The sequence below is a fragment of the Etheostoma cragini genome, chromosome 17 (genome assembly GCF_013103735.1).
Source record: "Etheostoma cragini isolate CJK2018 chromosome 17, CSU_Ecrag_1.0, whole genome shotgun sequence".
NCBI lineage: Eukaryota > Metazoa > Chordata > Actinopteri > Perciformes > Percidae > Etheostoma > Etheostoma cragini.
In genome coordinates this window covers 3999551-4019321 of record NC_048423.1, presented here as the reverse complement: position 1 = coordinate 4019321, position 19771 = coordinate 3999551, and the positions used below count along the sequence as shown (strand labels likewise).

The 19771-nt window shown below is 39.6% G+C and overlaps 1 protein-coding gene across 1 annotated transcript; it reads right to left on the bottom strand.

The window, feature by feature from the left end:
• Window positions 1-1710: 1710 nt before the first annotated feature.
• On the bottom strand, window positions 1711-18319 carry LOC117960070 (actin-related protein 2-A). Its single transcript, XM_034897609.1, has 9 exons — window positions 18106-18319; window positions 14055-14165; window positions 11976-12191; window positions 11636-11708; window positions 10781-10917; window positions 10120-10269; window positions 7780-7925; window positions 7247-7379; window positions 1711-3348 (listed from the first exon to the last, which is right to left on the bottom strand). The coding sequence occupies exons 1-9, from the start codon at window positions 18151-18153 to the stop codon at window positions 3178-3180; spliced, it is 1185 nt and encodes a 394-aa protein (XP_034753500.1). The 5' UTR covers window positions 18154-18319; the 3' UTR covers window positions 1711-3177.
• Window positions 18320-19771: the final 1452 nt, after the last annotated feature.

Genomic DNA, 19771 nt, shown 5'->3' with positions numbered 1-19771 from the left:
ACCGTTGATTACTGAGAGATAAATTGAGAGGGCAAAATGCATTTAATTTAGCTGATATTGAATGTATAATCTGAATATAGAGTTAAAAGCAACTATATCTGTCAGGTAAATTAAGTGTAGTGGAGTAAACAGAACACATCTTCTTTCTGAGAGTTAATAAAGGTAGTGATGAAAGTCTCAAGAAAAGTAACAGGCCTTCAAAACTGCACTGAAGTACTTTGGTAAATGTCCTCTGTTGAGACCCGGTGATGTTTCTGTTGGTGCTCTGATGGGGAGGGAACTTCAAACGCTGCTTCAGATGTGACAGTTCAGGGTTAAGAGGGAAGTGGCAAGAGTCGAGGGATTAAAAATGGAACAAGGCCGGAAGATTCTGGGTGAGATCTTTATTTCAGTCACGAAAAGAGAGCCTCTTCCTCTGGTGGCGCCAGTCCTCTGCCACTGTTCCATTTCCTCTTCCTCCTTCTGGTCTGTGTGTGCCGAGTACTCCTCCTTTGTGGCCGGGCCTCGGTCACCTCCATGCGTCCAGAACCCCCATCCTCTCTTCTGGTGATGCGGTTTGTCAATCTGTCTAATCTCACCTCCAGCTCTCTGCAAAAGACTAGAGTTGCAAACATTAATCAATTCATTGACTAGTTAAAAAAATAAAAACAAACATAAAAATAATTTCAGGAAAGGAACCTGCAACCATTCATCTGTCATTTTTCAAGGCAAAACCTTGCGCATTTGATGGTTTCAAATGTGAGATTTTTCTGCTTTTTTTGGCTTTTTAAATTGTAGTTAACTGAATATATTTGGGTTTTGGACTCTTGACGCCACATTCAACTCAATTTTATTTATAGTGTCATATAACAGGCATGCTGGGGAACACATTTTAATGTTAAAAACATGATTTTTATGCCATTAAAGATGAGCAGCAAATGTTTTCTAGTTTTTTATGACATAAAGCTAGCAGCCTCAGCACCAGTTTTTATCAATTTGTCCCTTTAGCCCAAAGATGACTCACAACTCGAGTTGACTGCTGCATGTCAACAAATGGATCATGTCATTACAGGCTTTGCACGATCGTTTAAGAACTATTTTTTGACTTAGAAACCAATCTCAACTTATTTAGGCCGACTTAATAACTATTACGTTTTCCCAGTTGTCATGGAGATGGATATGTTGACATGGGAGTTCAGTAGATATCTTACTTTGGGTTGTTTTGTTAAACTACTTCCAAGGTCAGATAGGTTGCTCATGGTGTCTTGGCAACAGGACTCATGTGTGTACACAGGAATATTTCTTTAAAACCTCCAAATTTAAATGTAAGAACTGAATTAAGTTTAGTCGTAGAACATATACACATGATGTTTTTACCAATCTTTTGAAATGGACTGGAAATGATTGTTCATGTTACAAACCATCCAAACAGAGTTCTGTGAAATATGATTATTAGACCAATAATTTGAAGGTCAACTGTTTCAGTCATTTTCCAAGCAATAACTTCAAATATTTTCTTGTATTTGGATTTGGACGGTTGATCGGACAAAAAAAAAAAAAGAAAAAAGAATCATGATTGGCATTTTAACGTGAGATTCTCTTAGTTTACATGTGTACTAAAGCATCTAATCTAAGGAAAACCCAGACCAAGTATTTTGATATCACTCTGGTTCCAGATTTTACTCATAACTCCATAAACCTGCTTCAAAAGAAGACCCTGCCACACAAACATCCTTATAAATCACTTTTCTTTATTTAAATCAGCGTTAGGCAGTTATGCTATGAACAACACAGGAAAATAAAAACAAAAACGGTGACAAAAGAAAGACATTAAAACATTAGATCCAGTTAACATGATCTGCACTTGGCACTGGATAGACGTTCACAGAAAGAGAAAAAAAAAATAAAAAAAATGTCATACTCAAAGTTGAAGTGCCTCCAGTAATCATTAAGTCAACCGTTGGGAACCAAGGACTGGAGAACTTAAATATGGTCTCAACAGTATTTCTACGTCGATATAATACCGTTTTATTTTGTCCCACTTTTGCGGTGATCTGCGTCCAGTTTCAAATCAATCTCATCGCCAACCCGCGACTGCCTCCGTGCTGTGGTGGAACTGAAGGATTACGACGGGTCGTCAGTTTGTAATAATGCTACAACTGCTTACACACGGTCGTTCTGCTTGAGATTTTCACAGAGAGGAGGCAGGGGCGAGGCTGTCTGATGAGGAACAAATAGCATCACTCCCCCTCAACATCCCATCCTCGTTTCACACCCCACAGACCCCAAAGTACCGTCACACACCCGATGTCAAGCTCAGGGGCGTTCCTTTTGTGCATTTGTCCCTTTATAAATCAACCATCAATTCTTCATAAAAACGTGGAGCAACTTCGGTATACACTCCATTTACAATGGTAGTAGTGCACAGCAACAAAAGAAAATGTCAATGAAAAAAATAAAGTTAGATTAAATTGAACTCCAACAAAAAAAGGAAAAGCACAACAAAAAGAAATCCCTCTCCCAGAAAAGAAAAAAGTCATGATATCATTTTATAAAAAACAGACATAAAAATGTGATCAGTTCTCGCTCACCTGGAACAGATGCTGAAAGCGGCCCGTGGCTGTTTGTGGTGGACCCTGATTGTGATAATACAGATTTACAGAAGCTTTGTATCAATTTATCCCCTTCCGGAGGTTTAATCAGGGGAGGAAACTCAACTTTCTAAAAGCACTCCCTGCAGTGGCTGATGGTTTAACCTGCCAAGTTTAATATTTGGAGGTTAATAAGCAGAGTTTCCCACCCTGGTTTTAACCTTCAGTGAACATCAAATTCAAAAATACACTAGAAGGTCAACATTAACCTTTAGATTCATGGTTTAAGTAAAGGTGGGGTTTCAGAGTAAAATCTGCTAAGATGGAATTGGTTCTCGTGGGCTTGCGAGGAAAAGCGTGAGCCAATTCCAAACCAGGAGAGAAGAGAGGCAGAGAAGAGAGGAGGAGGAGGAGGCGGCCTGACTCCCTCTGATGTTTGAGTAGTATCAAGAGCCGAAAGAGAGAAGACGAGGGATAAATAGATATATACTCTGCGATGTGGGCGAGGGGGGGATGCGTGTATGTTATGTATGTGTTTGTATATGTGTGTTTGTATATATGTGTGTGTGTGTGTGTGTGTGTGCGCGCGGTCTGTCCGTCCATCGCTTTATCTGACGGTGACTCCAAGTTTTTCCAGCACGTGGACTCCTTTCTCTTGGTACTCCTCCCGGGTCAGCCAGAAGTTGTCCTTGTCCTTCATGATGTCGGCCAGCACGGCTCCGCCCAGGAACACCATGTGCTTTCGCCTGGGAGGATCCTCGATCCGGATCTTAAATTTCTACAAGACAAGGGGGACACAGAGACATAAAAAGAGGGCCCTGTGTAACAGACAAGTGTCCTGCAGTCTAAGGCTGTGTGCACACTGCAGCTCCAACTGTCCCAAGGTTTTCTGTCGCTCAACTTGGATGTGATAAACATCTTAATGTTTTTCTAAAATCGGTGTGAACTTCATTTTGCACAGTTTGCAGGACAACATGGAGATTTGCATAACATTGTGAAACCAAGTTTTTAGAAAAGACCTTTTTATTATCACATAAAATTCAACTTTCACAAAGATATCGGCCCAAATAGGCATGTCGAATGAAATATTGATGAAATGAAATTTCGAAAGAAATCATTTATATTCATATTTTCAGTCATTTCCGGCAATATTAGAAAAGAATTCCTGTTCATGTGACGTTAAGCCGGACAGATAATTTAATTTAAATAATTAAGTGAAGTTTTATTTAGGTTTTTTGCCCATGAGACCGTGAGCTTCTTGGCTTTTGTAGCTAGCAGTAGTGACAGTAGTTTTCCACAGGTCGGATTTTATAATAATAATAATAATAATAATAATAATAATAATAATACATTTTATTTATGGGAGCCTTTTATAGCACTCAAGGACACCTTACAGCTAAAAAAGCCAAATATAATTAAAACAAAACAAAACTTTGAAAGATTGAGATAGGAAATTAAGAGAAAGCAATCTATCCCTGATTTTGATGGAGAGTGAAGTCATGTGGGGTAGGCCTTTTGGAACAGATGGGTTTGGAGGGAGATTTTAGAGCTGGTAGAGACTCTACGGTACGGATGGATTGTGGGACGGAGTTCCAAAGGCGAGGGGCCGAATGGCTGAATGATCTAAACCCCATTGTGGACAGGCGGGCAGAAAGAGCGATAAGCCGTGAGGAAGAGGAGGATCGAGAGTACGGGATGGAGTGTAGGGATGAAGGAGTACAGAGAGGTATGGAGGAGCGAGATTATGGAGGGCTTTGAAGGTGACGTTGCCAACTAAAACTCCGCAAAAGAAGGATTAAAACGGACTCCTGCATCAACAATCCACTTTCAGAACAATCCCAATTTTAATTTATAGGTGGTGCAATAGTCCCAACAGCCTGAAGTTAATAAAAACATTATATAACCAACATGACCGCCAGCAAGAAATACATATTTACCACCTCTGAAAATTAAATTAAAAACTTGCAGATACCCTGCTAGTGTTTGCACATTCAAATCAAAATATGGAATTGGTACCACGGCTAACAACTGTCAGAGAACATTGGTCATAATTATGGTGCCCAAGGCGGCTTGGCTGAACCTGAGTTAGCACCAATACATAATATTAAATAAATCCCAAAATGGCTGGAGGGACTAATTTTTGGAGTAAAACTCCTAACTGAACTGGGTTTGAAACAGAAAATAACAACTGAGGGAACAAAAGTAGATGTGTATATTATTGTTACTGGGTATGGGATATTTTGTGTGAGGATAATAATAAAATATGTAGCATTTTGACACTGAATATTAAGGACATACAGTCCGTCCACCTGCATTAATATTGGCAGATTTCTTTGGACACATGGGGAGCTGTAAGACACAATACTGTTTAGACGAAATGTTTCACCTTCTGAAGTTGAAACAGTTCAGATATTAACTGACTATTGCACAATGGCTGTCAGCAAAGCCCTACACGGAGTGGTGAAAAGTGCTCAGAAAATAATTGGCACATCACTCACGATGTCTGCGACGTGCACAAAATATCATCAAGCACCACACACCCACCCCAGTCACGTCCTGTCCTCCACCCTCCCGTCTGGGAGACGTTACAGGAGCCTTGTAACATACAGGAGGAGTTGCACCAGCGGGCTCAGAAACAGCTTTTTTCATAACGCTGCTCAACCCTAACCCCTGCCCCACCCCCTCTCCTTTTGCACATGGACTATGGACTGTGACTACCTCTGATCACTATCCACTTTATTAATGCACTTACACTTATATGGATGGTCTGATTTCTCAGAAATGTATGCTCTCTATTTCCTAATGCACTTTAATAATAGATTAAAACATGATCATACGGCATTCTGTGTTTTTATTGTCTTTTTAAACACTTCTATGAAGAAAAAAAAAGCGCCATTAGTGATTGCACTACTGGTTGGATGAAAAACAGCATTTCGTTGTATTGGCTGTCCTTACTTGTGCAATGACAATAAAGTTGAATGTAATCTAATCTAATATTACAGAGAAGTATTAGCTTATCTATTATATTACCAATTTATTTTGTATTTTTCTGAGAAGTTACACAGTCACTCTCCTTTAGCTCAGTTTGGGTCTCCACCAACATGTTTCGGGTCATAAACACATACTTTTAAAAGACTTTCTGGGAGAATTTTAGGCCTTCATTACAGAGGACAGCTAAAGACGTGAAAGGGGAAAAGAGAGAGAATGACATGCAGCAAAGGTCCACTGGTTGGAATTAATCCTGCGGCCGCTGGGGCAAGGACTGAGCCTTTGTACAAGGAGTGTACGCTCAACCAGGTGAGCTATCCAGGCGCCCCCCAAAACAACAAACTTAAAGATACAAAAAATGGCTCTGGAAAGCTGAAGGAAACTGCAGCATCGGGTGATGGTTCTCTGGGTTTGTCACTATGAGCAACATTACACATAATTCGATCTTTTGTCAATATCAAAATATTAGGGCAGCTTTAAAGTGACAATTCACTCAAAATCGCCTTAAAAAAGGTGGCTTCACTTTGTCATATGTATTGACAGGTTTTTAGGATGGATAAGCATCAATACATTTGTCTCAAACCACTCTTACTGCATAAACCACTTCTCTGCGCGCTCTGTTCCAAACATTCATATTTTCACCAAATAGGGCAAAAACTAGGCTTCTGTTTGGTGCTCACGTCTACACGCAACAAACAAACCGACAAAAAGGTGCATGTTACAAATAGTAGTCTGTTTAACCGTATTGCGAGTGTTTGGAAAATCAGCCGGAGCTTATAGCTGAACAGCAGAGAACTGGAATGTGCAACAGGGATGATTTTTAAAAGTTTTTAGTAAAACTCTTTTGACTGAAGCCGGCTGCAGTGGACAGAAAAGTAAAGCACATAATGACTTGCGTTTAACCGTATGAGTCATCTGTAGACTTTTGTTTACAAAATAGCTCTGAGTAAAATCATCAGGGTCTTTGGGATTCTGAAGTGGAAATGTAATGTAGGGATATTTTTCCAAAACAAATATTTATCATTGGGAAGAGAACCCCACATATGTTGTTATGAAAGTGCTTTGTTTGAGTTAAATTAATGTCTGTTGACATCTATCACCCCCTGGTGGTGGTCTACATACACTACACCAGTCGGAGGAACATAATGGGAAACTTTGCTCCAGAACCTTGTGGACGTGTACAGACACGGTTAAAGCAGCAACTAGACATAATTCAAAGTGTCTAATGTATTCTGCTGTGAATTCTCTGTGTGTGGGATTTAACCTCATCAGGACAAAGGGAATACTGTCAGGTGTTGGTCACCGTTTAGACACATTAAACCGACCCAAATATGTTCCCTGCGGTTAGTTGCAGCTCTCTGGCACTTTACTGCTCCTCTCACATGTGGCAAGCTCCGCCCAGGCCAACTTAAACAAACACCAGAGCATCAGCTGGAAATACTAATTCACACCAAGTGAGAAGCCAGATGCGGTAAAACCAGACTTTGGCTCGTCTGAAAGTTCAATGACACACTTCTTCATTTATATGACAGTGGTCGCAGTGCAATTGACACTAATCAAACTTAGTATGACCTCAAACTGTAAACCACAACTGAGCCATTTTTAGCTCAGAGTCCTTCAGTGATGATCTTCACACAGTCATTAGCTACAACTATAAAAGAGGCGTTGTAAAAGGGTTGATATCTCACCGAAAGCTTGTCCACGTCTCCCTTGAGCACACGTTCCAGGTACAGCTGCTTGAGTTCCCTCTCCAGCCGAGAGGGCAGGCCCGGGTACATAGTGGATCCTCCTGATAACACAATGTGTTTGTAGAACTCGGACCTGATGACAGGGAGACAGAATAAGGGTGAGAGCAGGAAGAGACCCAACCGTCCCTTTGTGACTTAAGGTATATTCTACAACATACAGCATTCAACTCCAACAGCAAGGAATACATAATGACAGATTGGGTTTCCAAGTGTTGTACATTTCCACTCAATAAGATTCCAAATCATCAATTTTCATCCTTTCAATACAGAACTCTTTGATATATAAAACCCTCTATTGCTTCAGTGGGAGCTCTGTTGGGCGACACCACCATCTTGCATGTCTCCGGCCGTGTGTTGGGGTTTGTTAATGTTGTGTAGTAATGTGTGCTAGAGCGGAAACACTCTTCAGTGCAGTATATACTAATGCAGCTTTATCGGCATTGGAGTGCACCCGTACACTTTCATGGCCTCACCTGGTGTCTATATCAGCTGCCTGGATGGTGTTGAAGAGGAGCTCCGCCACTCCGACACCCTCCACGTTGATGAGGTGGGGCTGGAACAGAGCCTCGGGGGCCTCAAACCGCTCTCCTCCCACCTTGATCACACGACCATCTGGCAGCTGGAGATGTGTGGGAGGGAGGAGATGAATATAGACGGAAAAAAAAGACAATACGACATCACTGAAGAGTTGGACTTAATGTATGACTCAATAGAGTCATAAATCCTGAATGTAAGAATTGAAAATGATACTATTCAATGGTTATTTGCAATGTATGAAAGGATGTCATAAATTCAAAATAAACTCTTTTAAAAAGAAAAATGTATGGCTAAATTCTGGTTAAAAATCCTTCAAGAGAGTGTAGCCTCCAAACTAAGAGTGGATGTGTGTGTGTGTGTGTGTGTGTGTTTGTGTATATAAAAAGGCTTCATTCAGCAGAGGGCAGTGGGAGGAAGCAGAGCCCAGCCACCGCCGCAAAGTGGCTGCACAGGAAATGATGTAAGGCACAGTTCAGGGCTCTTCGGCCGCAGTTACATTGCCCTCCTTGTTTCGGCACACAAAATAATACTTACACATACATGTTCACACACCTACACACACACACGGTCGCCTACACTAACCCAAACACACACACGGTCAGTGAGCTCTGAGACACAACATGTGCTCAGTAGGGCGTGCAGTAACACAGACATCAGGACCTGCGTTTAGATTCTGTGGTTCCCTCTGCAGGGAAAAGGGCCTTGGAAAGAAAAGCAAGCCTGGTGGAGCAGCTCTGCACGCCAATATGTTTGAGTCCCAGAGAAAACAGTTAGTCAGCAGCACTGCCCTGTCCTAAAGCAGCCAACAAAACCAACAAAGGGCACGTGGTAGGCTACTTAGCTCAGTGCAGAAACAGATTTAGTTACCCTATTAATTTTGATTACTTTAAAATTCTGCCACTTGGGAGGGATTCTTTCTGCAATGCTATTTTGAGCAGAAATGTAAAACTTATGTGCATAAAAAATCACTTATTTTACAAATAGAAGTAGGGCTTGAAATATGTTGCCATTTAACAGTGAAATGGCCAACCTATTGGAAAAAAAAAAACAGCTGCTTAATGTGTCTGATAAACATGGATTTGTCCTCTTTATCCTTATATTCAGTTTCTGTGTGCTGACTGGTTTTCTTGAGCTTGTCTCTGATTTAGTTCATTCCTCTATTTCGTCAATAGGAGGTGTTCTTTTTTATTATTGTTACATGGCATATTTATTAGATAGGTTAAGGCAGGAAACAGTGAGCAAGATGATGTGGCATGCTGCCACGATCATCCAAGGGGAGACATGTTGGAGTTTAATAAAACTGCAGAAATTATATTTCATGCCTTTATTTAAATGTTTGGGCTTGCTACCTATTATGTTTCTCTTTTTTGTCCGGTTCATTCCTCCTATTTGATGCCAACTGAGTGAATAATGCACAGAATGTCCATGGGAGGGCAGCCACTCGCTTTCAAGTCTGGCTTCACACTGGCTGCTGTGTCTGCACTAGAGCCCGACCGATGAAGGATTTTTAATGCCGATACCGATTTGAATATTTGGTTATTTAAAAATCCAATATGCTGATATATATTTAAAAAAATAATACAGTAACAAGTTACAAAACATAAACAGACTTCACACTAGTTATTTGTAGTTATTTTTGAGTTCTCACTAAAATTTGATAATAATTTGTTTTATTGTCACAACAGAGCAGTGGAAATCAAAATATATTAAAGTTATGATAAATAAAATGTATAAAAAATACAAACTTAAGATATTAAACTTAGAGTCCTTTGAACAAAAACCCATCAACAAAAAGAAATAATTTGTGGTGCCAACAGGGACGTTGTAGAGCTCCCTCTGGTGGACAAACTATGCAACGCCAACGCTCATAACATGGTTGACAGTCCGTTTTTGTTTTTTTTAAATAGTCATTTATCAGAATCATTTTTTGTCATTATATATGATTCTGATGAATAAATATTTATTTTTAAATCGTCCATTATAAATGCCGATACCGATAGATTGGGAAATGTCTATTATTGGCCGATATCGATCGGGCTCTACTCTGCACACTTGATGAAATGACAACCACAAACACCAGATTACAGTTGTAGCTCAGCAACTGTTAAACCGCTCTTCGAAACGACCCTCACAAACAAAAAGCCATCTAAACTTTTTATGTATGGATAGAGTGACCGTACCAACAATCTGTGCACTGATGCTGTTCTATGAAATATGAATCTAAGCAGATTCATCAGTGTTTTATTTTGGTGAAAATGAAAAACGTGAATATTTACTGTGTACGATTCCACCAGCACGGTGGTCTCCAGGGCCAGCTTCTGCTCCTGCTCGATGTTGTAGCCCACGTAGCACAGCTTCTCCTTCATCATGCGCACCGTCTCAAAGTCCGCAGAGTGGTTGAAGGCGTAACCCCTCAACAACAACAACTGCACCCGGAGAGAGGGAGGAAGAGGATGGTAGAGAAATAGCAGAAAGGAGAGGAAGGTCAAAAGCCTAATTCTTTTGAGTTTCCACAGAGGTATATATTCAAATAATAATTAAACAAGAACTACTGTCAGATCTCCTCAAAGTTAAGACCGTGTTACTTCCATTTACAAAGAAGATGTCAGTTTAACCCTTCTTTAACAGCAACAAGACTACAAAAAAACATTGTGGATTTATTTTTTTTGTTGATAATTCTAGTCCATGTAAAGAGACTGGACTCACACGTATTGTAGAACTACAAATGCAATGAATTAGGAATTAAGTAGAACAATGGCTCTCCTTTGCATTATGATGGTGCAGCACCACTGTGTCTTTGTCTAGAACATACCATTTGAAGATCACTCCACATCATTTTTTTAGAACAATCAAAATCACACATGTATACAGTGTATACTCTAGTTTTTGTTGAGTTCTTTGCAGCTCTGTCTCGCCCTGTCATGACTGACTGGGTACCTTGATGAGGTAGCGGGTGATGTCCCTGCCTGCAATGTCCAGGCGTCTTGTCAGATGAGGCAGGCTAAAGCCCTCATACACTGGACAGATGTGTGTCACACCATCACCCGAGTCCACCACCACACCGGTCAGAAGGCCTACACACACACACACACACACACACACAATAATGTACACTTTTACCAAGATAGGTGTGATTGGGTCCGAGTTTTGTCTAGTGTGTGCTTATTGTAAGCTGTGTAAAAACACAAATCCTGAAACAATAACACATCTATTATAACAATTAACTTCTAATAACACCTCAGTCTGTAACATACTCCTATACAAAATTATAGTGCAGTGCACAGACCTAACGCAGGGCTCTGTGTTCAAAACTGAGTCGGAGTCTCAGTGTAGGGGCAAATAGTTTCAGAGTTCATTTAGTCCTTCTTGAAGCACCACACTGGTGGGGTTCAACTAATCCCACCACTTTAGATAATGTTAGGATATCGTGTCAGTGGAACAGTGTAAAGTGATGTTCCTGGAACTGTCTAGACTTTCTGGTGTAAAGAATAACATGTCCATGATATCCAAGTAGTCTCCTCATAAAACTAATCTTTGCACAAACTATTTGACAAAGGTGTGGTAGTTAAATACTGCCACACCAGAATATTTCCGCAATTAAAATGAGAAGTCTTCTGTCGCTGAGCTGCTAAACTACTAATGATTTACCCGTTATAACATACAAGATACACTTCTAGTGTCAAGGCAAAATCTAATTTCTGGGTGAGAGGTTTGTTGAAATAGGACACCTGGAAATCGCTTTGATATTGAAACTTAGACTTGCAGCCCAAGCATGCATGTTTAACTACCTACCTTGGGCATAGAGCGTCAGCACAGCTTGTATAGCAATGTAGACTCCTGAAAACTGGTAGGTCTCAAACATCACCTGAAGGAGAGGCCGGAAAACGTCAGACAATAGGTTCAATTACTTGCTGGTGAAAACAGTACATCTGGCAACACATGTAAAAAAACATCATGTATAAAGTCTATACTTTAACCGGATATAGAGGGAATGAGTATAGTGTAACAGTGATAAGGAGTTGAAAAGATCGTCAAACCCACAAAACTAGTAAATTTCCCCTTTTTGTTGGTCCCTTCACACAACCACAAAAATAGGCTCAAGCTGTACACACAAAAATAAATGTCAACATACTTCGATGATTTTTTCGCGGTTCTTGGTAGGGTTCATGGGTGGTTCGGTCAGCAAGATCTTGCAGTTGCGGGAGTCGATGTTGAGCTTTTCTGGGCCAAAGGTGTAGTCCCACAGGTGCTTCATGTCGTCCCAGTTCCTGACGATGCCATTCTCCATGGGGTAGTTGACCTCCAGCATGGAGCGCAGCTCGCTGGCCTCGTCCCCCACCATCAAGTCCTGGAGGAAGAGGTCAAAGGTCAACACGGATAAATATTCAGTTTTGCAATGTAGCACCCCACTTCTGAAAGCCAGATTGGATCATTCCGGATCACTGAGAGTGGAGATGAGCACTGAGTATTGGATGAGGGCAATACAAGCTGTCATTTCAGCTTGTCCCCTTGGCCTGCTAGTCTTATGAAATCAAAGAAACTGGATCTTCAAGCCGAGTGATCTGTCAGATGACAACAGCTGCATTAATGTCCTCGCCCAAAGTAGTTATTTTAACTACTTTAAAACTCAGTTACTCAGCATGCAAAACAAGACATTATTTACCATGCATCTACACACCTGGAAACACTCTAGCTACAGTAAACCACTTGTTTTAGCACCATTCAACTAGCTGCATGCAAGGCAGCCTGGCAATGTAAACAATCGCTGGGTTAGAGCTCAGTGTTAGCCACACAGTCAAGCATCTCATGTTCCACTTGGAGACATCAAAAGCCTAGTGAAGGCAGCCATTTTATGGGTTCATTCTGTGTGCTTTGGCAATTAACAAAGTACCAGTCACAGGCATTGCCTCCATGTGGTCTCAATTTTTTTTTTTTTAATAAAAGGAAAAACAGATGTGTTTCCGTCTCCCACTTTCAGCTGTCTGCCATGCATCCTCAAGTGCACCCTTCTGCACTTGTAAATAGGTGAAACACCCAGAGATAATAAAGCAAATGCTCTAAATTAGACATTCCTTAAACAAGATGGTTGTGGCGTCATCACAGAGAGGTAAACAGATCTGTGATGCACAGATACAAAACATTTATCATTCAGCACCAAGTGTTCTAGCTGCAGCTGACATTCTGGGTTCTTGTTAACAGAAAACTGGTGTGATTATCTTAGTGCTTAAATAGCAGCGGGATTGAGGGGTGGGGGGTGTATCTGTCGGGATGAGTCAGCAGATCAGCCTCTGAAAATGGAATCGGTCCAAAATCTCTTTTAGCACTCCATTGATAACAGCTGGCCTTTGATTTGTCACAGCCGTTTCTGCAACACTTTCAGCCTGGAGAGAGGAGTGCATTAACATAAGGGCCGTATATCTATCTGACACTCAAACTCAACGGCAACTAGTTGGGATGTAAAAGAATGTAATCATTGTGTGATTAAGAAAACACAATAGAAAAGACACTGAACACAAAAATAAACCCATCTAAAAACAAAGAAAGTTTAATTCGGTTATAATTCGGATGAGATCAAAACATTACACAACTCTCTGCAGCAGGCAAGAACAGGAGGCACACACCAACCTGAACTTACCATCTTCTGGGCATTCTACTTCATCGGGGAGGGGGGGAACAAAATATGGAGGAAGAGGAAGGTAGATATAAAAAAATATGTAAAAATGAACAACCAAAAGAATTGGAAAGAACAGGAGAAATATATAGGCTTTATGAAAATAATAGGAAACTGTTATACATTTAGACTTCAGCCGCAAAATCAACAGATCTTTACCCAGATCCCACAATCTATTCAAATATTTCACATTTGCAGGAATGCACTGGAGTTGGTACTGGGAGGCCGACAACAACAAGCTGGTGTAGCTTGTGGTTAGAGGATTGATTATGTTATCTAACAGATTTCAGAACTAAACAATGATAACAGATCTTTTAGAGTGGAACTAGACAGTCTTTGGCTTTGAAATTGTGCTTACTTCAGAAACTGATTCTGCACTATTGTGTGTGTGTACTTCATACATCTTGCTTTTTTCACTGATTTGCAGATTATAGTTTTGCCTTATCAGTGGTTTCTGACCAGGTTCAAACTTGAAACCAAGACTTTCTGGTTAAATGAAACCTTCGCTCCAGTAACGTCAAGCAGAGGACCAGTTCGTACCTTGATCTCAATGTTTCCGACTTTGGCTGTCGAGCGAATAATGGGCCGCCCAACAAGCGCAGGGAAGATGTGCTCTGGGAAGTTGGATCCTGCATAGCCGCACTTGACAAACTAAAAGAGAGAGACAAAAAAAACAGAGCACAGAGGAAGTGACGTGAGGAAATACATTTAAGAAGCCAGACATCAGTGTAATCCATCTGATGAGAGTGGGATTAATTAGCATTCAGAGAGAGATAAAAATTTAACCACCAAATATGTGTCCATATGTGTGTGATTATCATCATCTATGGCCGGCGCCTTCTTCAGCATCCAGCACAACGGTAGGAAACATCAAATCTATTTGTGTTTTAAGGCTGATGCTTAGCTTTTATCAAGAAGAAAAACTAAACAATTTTGGTTAATTTCATCTTAAAATCCATTATTTTTTAGTTAATTTATTAATATCTTAAATCTGTATTAAAAATGGTTGTGGATTCTCAGCGTTTAAGTTATAAAGCCCTTTCAGAAATCCATAGTGAGAGTGTGACAGTATTTTTTTAGAAAACATATAGCCACAGAGACAACCGTTAGTACTGTGTGGACATGAAGACAAGCAGGTTGCTGAGCAACAAAAGTTACATCATTGACCTGTAAGACCAGGAAAAGATAGCAACTCAGCTGTGTCATGGTTTTGTCTCAGTTTGATTGCTGTCGTATTATCATTTTGCCCCAGCATCACCTTGCTAGTTGCACACATTTATGCGTTGTCCTTCCTCTACAATCATTTAAATTAATAAATGTATGCCTGTTATTGAAAAATTGTTATGAGTTATGGTGTTGCATAGTTGTCCACCAGAGGGCACTCTACAACGCGCATGTTGGCAAAACTGATTATTTTCTTTTAGTTATTGAGATTTTGTTTCACATGTTAAGTTTATTTGTTAGAACTTCAATACATTTAGATGTTCCTCTGTTGTGACAATAAGACAAATTATTATTATTTTAGTGGGAACTCAAATACAAATAACTAATGTTAGAGAAATCTGTTTTGTTATGCGCTACTGTATTTTTTTTAATACATATCGGCAAATATATCGGAATATCTGATTTTTAAATAACCAAATATTTGTATCAGTAATGGCCTTAAAAATTGTTTATCGGTGGGGCTCTAATGTTTCCTTTGTGCCTTTGTGTGACCGCAAACATAAAAAACTAAAAATGTGAAGAACACGAGCCACAAAGCTAACTAACTAGAGCAGAGTTTCATTTACTTTATCTTGAACAATCAACAATGTTGCAAGACAAAACTAAATTCTAAATCCTAAAAACTTAAACAAAACACAACCAATCAGAAATTAACAAAAAAATAACTATACTAAAAATTTGTTCGAGAAGGAGCAGGCGGATGTAGATAAGTTATTTGGTCTTGCCCCTTATTTCACAAAATCATTCCATCACAAAGTAAATACATATGCAAATACAGCATACAATCTATCAGGTCTCACACTGACTAATAACAATACAACAATGCCAGTAAATTACAATTCCTTTCCTTTGTTTATGTCTATTTTCTGTATTGATCAAGTAATGATTTCTTTAATCTATTTCAAGAATACTTTTAGAAGCCAAACACAGTTCACTACCCCTCTGCCCTGACCTAAAGTCTACAGTCCTAACAAAGGAATGTGGTCAAAGAAGATTGTAAGAGTAACAGGCGAAGTAACCTGATTCTGTGTCTAGTGTAATTCTTTGATTAATTATCTCACGGAACCAGTTCAACTTTTCTAGTGAGTATCAGTGGGAAATTGTGAAATTTACAAGTAACCCAAACAACTCCGTAGTCTTGTTTTGCAACTTTGCCTGTATGTGCTTGGTAGGATAGATGTTGCAAAGCAAGGTTGAAAACTGTCAGATTTTATAATTGACTATGATGTGAAACAATCATATATCAGTGCTCTGAAAATGTGCTGGTGATGTATGTGGCTGTGGTTTAGACTCCTCTCACTTCCTCTTGACTTCTCAGTTCACCCCTGACACAGGGGAGTTTTTTTTCTAGCTCTGCAAGAGTCTCTGTAAGAAGTTACATCTAAAAAAAAAAAGAAAGAAAAGAAAATAGCCTTATTAGTCAGTCCCATGCTGAGCCAACATCCTCTTTGACTGCTGGCAAGTTAGAGCAAGGAAGTCCTTGTGATCTAAAAGAAGCAGTATTACCAGTGTGCAATGAGTTATTCTTTGACATAAACACAGATCAGCCAAGTGCATGGTATTTCTTTATTTTGGATCCCCATTAGCTGCTAACAATGTACTGCTACTTAAAGCAACAGTCATAAGCTGGATGGGAGTAGAAACTGTTTTGTAATGTTTCTTATTAGATAGCTATACTTTAATAAAGTATATGTCAAACCTCGTCTGTCCAGTAAAGTTATGTTCAAACAAAGGAGATTAAGAACAAATCTGTATATGAAAAAAGGAATGGGGTGTGGTCTTTCCAAGTCCAAAAGATTTTGCTAACTGAAGGGTGAAATGTCAGATGACGCTGCAGGAGAAGGGCGACTTTCCGTAAGCCCCCGTACTAGTGTAAAGATTATTTATTAGTTTCCTTTCAGACTGTTTTTTATTCATGGAAGTTGGTTATAGGCAGTAGTGAACCAGATTTGTTGTTTACTTATTTTATAATATTTTAATATGTCCCCTACATTTTCTACTTACTTTTAAGTTGTTTTTCTTTTAAGGGGCATTTCAGCATTAGATATTCCCGTTTTTACCATGTACTCTATAAAAGAGGTTGTTAGGTATGCACAATATGAGGAAAATATGCGATAACGTTTTTGAATATTGTGGTAACATTAATGCTTAGGATAAATAGATATTAAAATGTGCCTTGTTCACCTTTCTGCTGCTTCTAGTAGGCTGCACTAAAATACTAAATTGCTTGTTGAATTAAAAAAAGAATTACTCTCAACATTATTTTACTGAAAAAACTGAAGGTGAACAGATCACATAAGGCACCATGAAAGATTTTAAAGTGCAGTTTTCTATTAATACTCGTTAAACAAACTAAAAATCTAATCCAAAAACTAAAATAGTTAGGTGTCTTTGGCGATGTCTTTTAACACAAGTTGATATCGCGATGTTGACGAAAAAGGATGTATTGTACAGCCATATGTAGTTCTTGTGTGACCGATGTGACAATAACATCTTGGAATGTAACGCTGTGTCCGTGAAACTGGTGTTAGCTGCTGGACAGGGAAACAGAAAGGTGGTTAATGATTAACCTGCCATGGGCCAAGCTGACGTTAAGTTTCGGGACAAACATCTAGCTAAACATCTAACTAGCTAATCTGCTTGATAAACAAACCAAATGTGCAACAGAAATACTAAATCTGCAAATCCCGCATCGTTTGCTAAACAAATCCCTGAAACGACCGACGCAGATTCCAGACAGTGAACCAAACGCGAGATTGTTTTTTTCTAGGATGACGAAGGAATCGAGAAGGCATGACCCGCCCTACTCACCCTCTGTATGGGTAGCACTCGCTGCCTGCTTTAATTGGGTTGGTTAGGTTTTGGCAAAAGGAGTGTGATTGCTCAGGATTTGGGTAAAAATGTCGAGTAAGCCAATCACAGGTAAAGAAAGGCAGACTTGGGAGGGCCATGCCTTCACAATCCTGGAAAAGAATATTCTGAAACCAGACAGCCAGCTGTTAAATGCTAGCAGTAATTTAGCAAGCTAGCTAGCTGCCTTAGCTTCGTAACCGTCGGTAGCAAATGAGCTGTTACTCGTAAGCTTTAATTGTATGGTTTATGCCGCAGTCAGCGATATAGCCAGAGCTGTGTATTCAGCTTTTATAATTACATGTAAACCCACTCTAGGTGCTGTTTTCGTGTCGGGTCTGGATGAATGAAAATTAGCTGGCTAACAGGATAGCTAACTACCCATCCACCCAGTTAACGCTAGCTAGCTTGGCCGCTGACAGCCCCACTTCCTGTTTCAGCAAATCGTTCGACATAACGGCACCGTTTACAGAGAGCCACGGATAAAGAGCGTGTTAAACCAAAACAGCAAACTTACCCCGGTCCCATTATCACAGACCACCACTTTCCTTCCCTGGCTGTCCATTATGTTAAAGCCCAGTTACCGCTGAACCCCCTCAACTTTCTTCGGCAAGCCGGAAGGAAGACACACACCAACCCGGCGATAGCAGGAAGGGAAGGGTGCTCATCCGGTGTGTGTGACAGAGCCGTTCAAATGTCAGTCACTCCCTCCAAAAATGTTCAGCTTCAAACTCCTTTTCTTTCTTTCTCTCTTATGCGTTTAATTGCGGGTCGCAACCGGTTCAAACTTTTACTTTTACAATCACAACAAATGCATTGACTGATTACATTGCTAGGTCTCGGATTCGTGAATGCAGTGTAGCCTAACTCAGTTTCCACATGTCAAAAGAAGTGTAATGTATTGAAGACATGTAGCCTCTCATCTGCCTAAAAATGTAAATGTTTACTCCCTAGAAAAGTCTGGATCTTTAGAGCATGTATCATGGAGAAATCATTAAGCAGATAATATCATTAAGGATGGGATGTAATATGTCTGACATGATTAGTAACAGTAAATGTAAGAGACATCCAAAAACAGTTTAGTTGTTTTTATTCTTTACTTTTGCTCAAACAATCGACAACCATAAGATAAGATGAGAAAAATGTCAACCTTTAAAAATGTTTAATGAAAGAAAAATGTTCTTTCACCCATCTTCACAAAGGCCACTTTACTTACTCAGGTCTCCTCAAACCATCTAGAAAGTACATTCTTTTTCCCATATAACTTAAGTATGTTCTAACATTTGTCTATAATAATTTACATTTAAAAAATAATACATGTTTATAATTCATCAAAATAAACCACAACAACACACTTTATGAAGAGTAAAACGTTTTTTCCCCACATTGCAGATTATTGCACATCAAAATGAATGCACGATGTGATACACGTGGGGGGATTCTGCCTCTCGACTGACGGAGCTGATTTTTTTAGGCTAAAGACTGAAGATAGCCAAGCAAGCACAACAATCAACTCACTGTTGGAGCCCACAATGCCTCCTGTTTCTTTATAAGCTCTTCAAAATCAACTTAAAGCATCACATAGCCAAGACAGTACAGTGACACATCAAAAACACAGGGATAAATTACATGCAACAAAAGACATGTATTCAAAATAAAATGCAATGTGTTAACCCTTATATGCTGTTCATATTGTATACCTGCACGGTAGTCCCAAGAACACTCAAGTGTCTTTACACAATTTTGAACCACACGTGCTTAATCCTTAATTGATGTTTCAGGGAGCGGGGAGGAGTGTATCTTTTAGGTTCAATACCACTTGTTTATGGTAAAAAAACATCTACAATCACACAATATCATCTCATATTTTAGTCTTGCTGCCATAAGCAGAGGTGGAATGTAACTAAGTAAACCAAGTATTGTACTTGGGTACAAATTTGAGGTACTTGTAAAGTCTTATCTTTTCATGCTACTTTCTACTTTTACTCTGCTACATTTTAGGGGGAAGTATTGTGCACTCTACTCCATTACTTTAATCCGACAACATTAGTTACTTTAGGAATTAAAACACACATAGTTTATAAAACATGTTTTATTTTAAATTAATCTACCCAACAATATATAGGTCTACAAGTCCATTTGAAATGATTAGACCAATATGTGAAGATTTTTATGCATTGAGT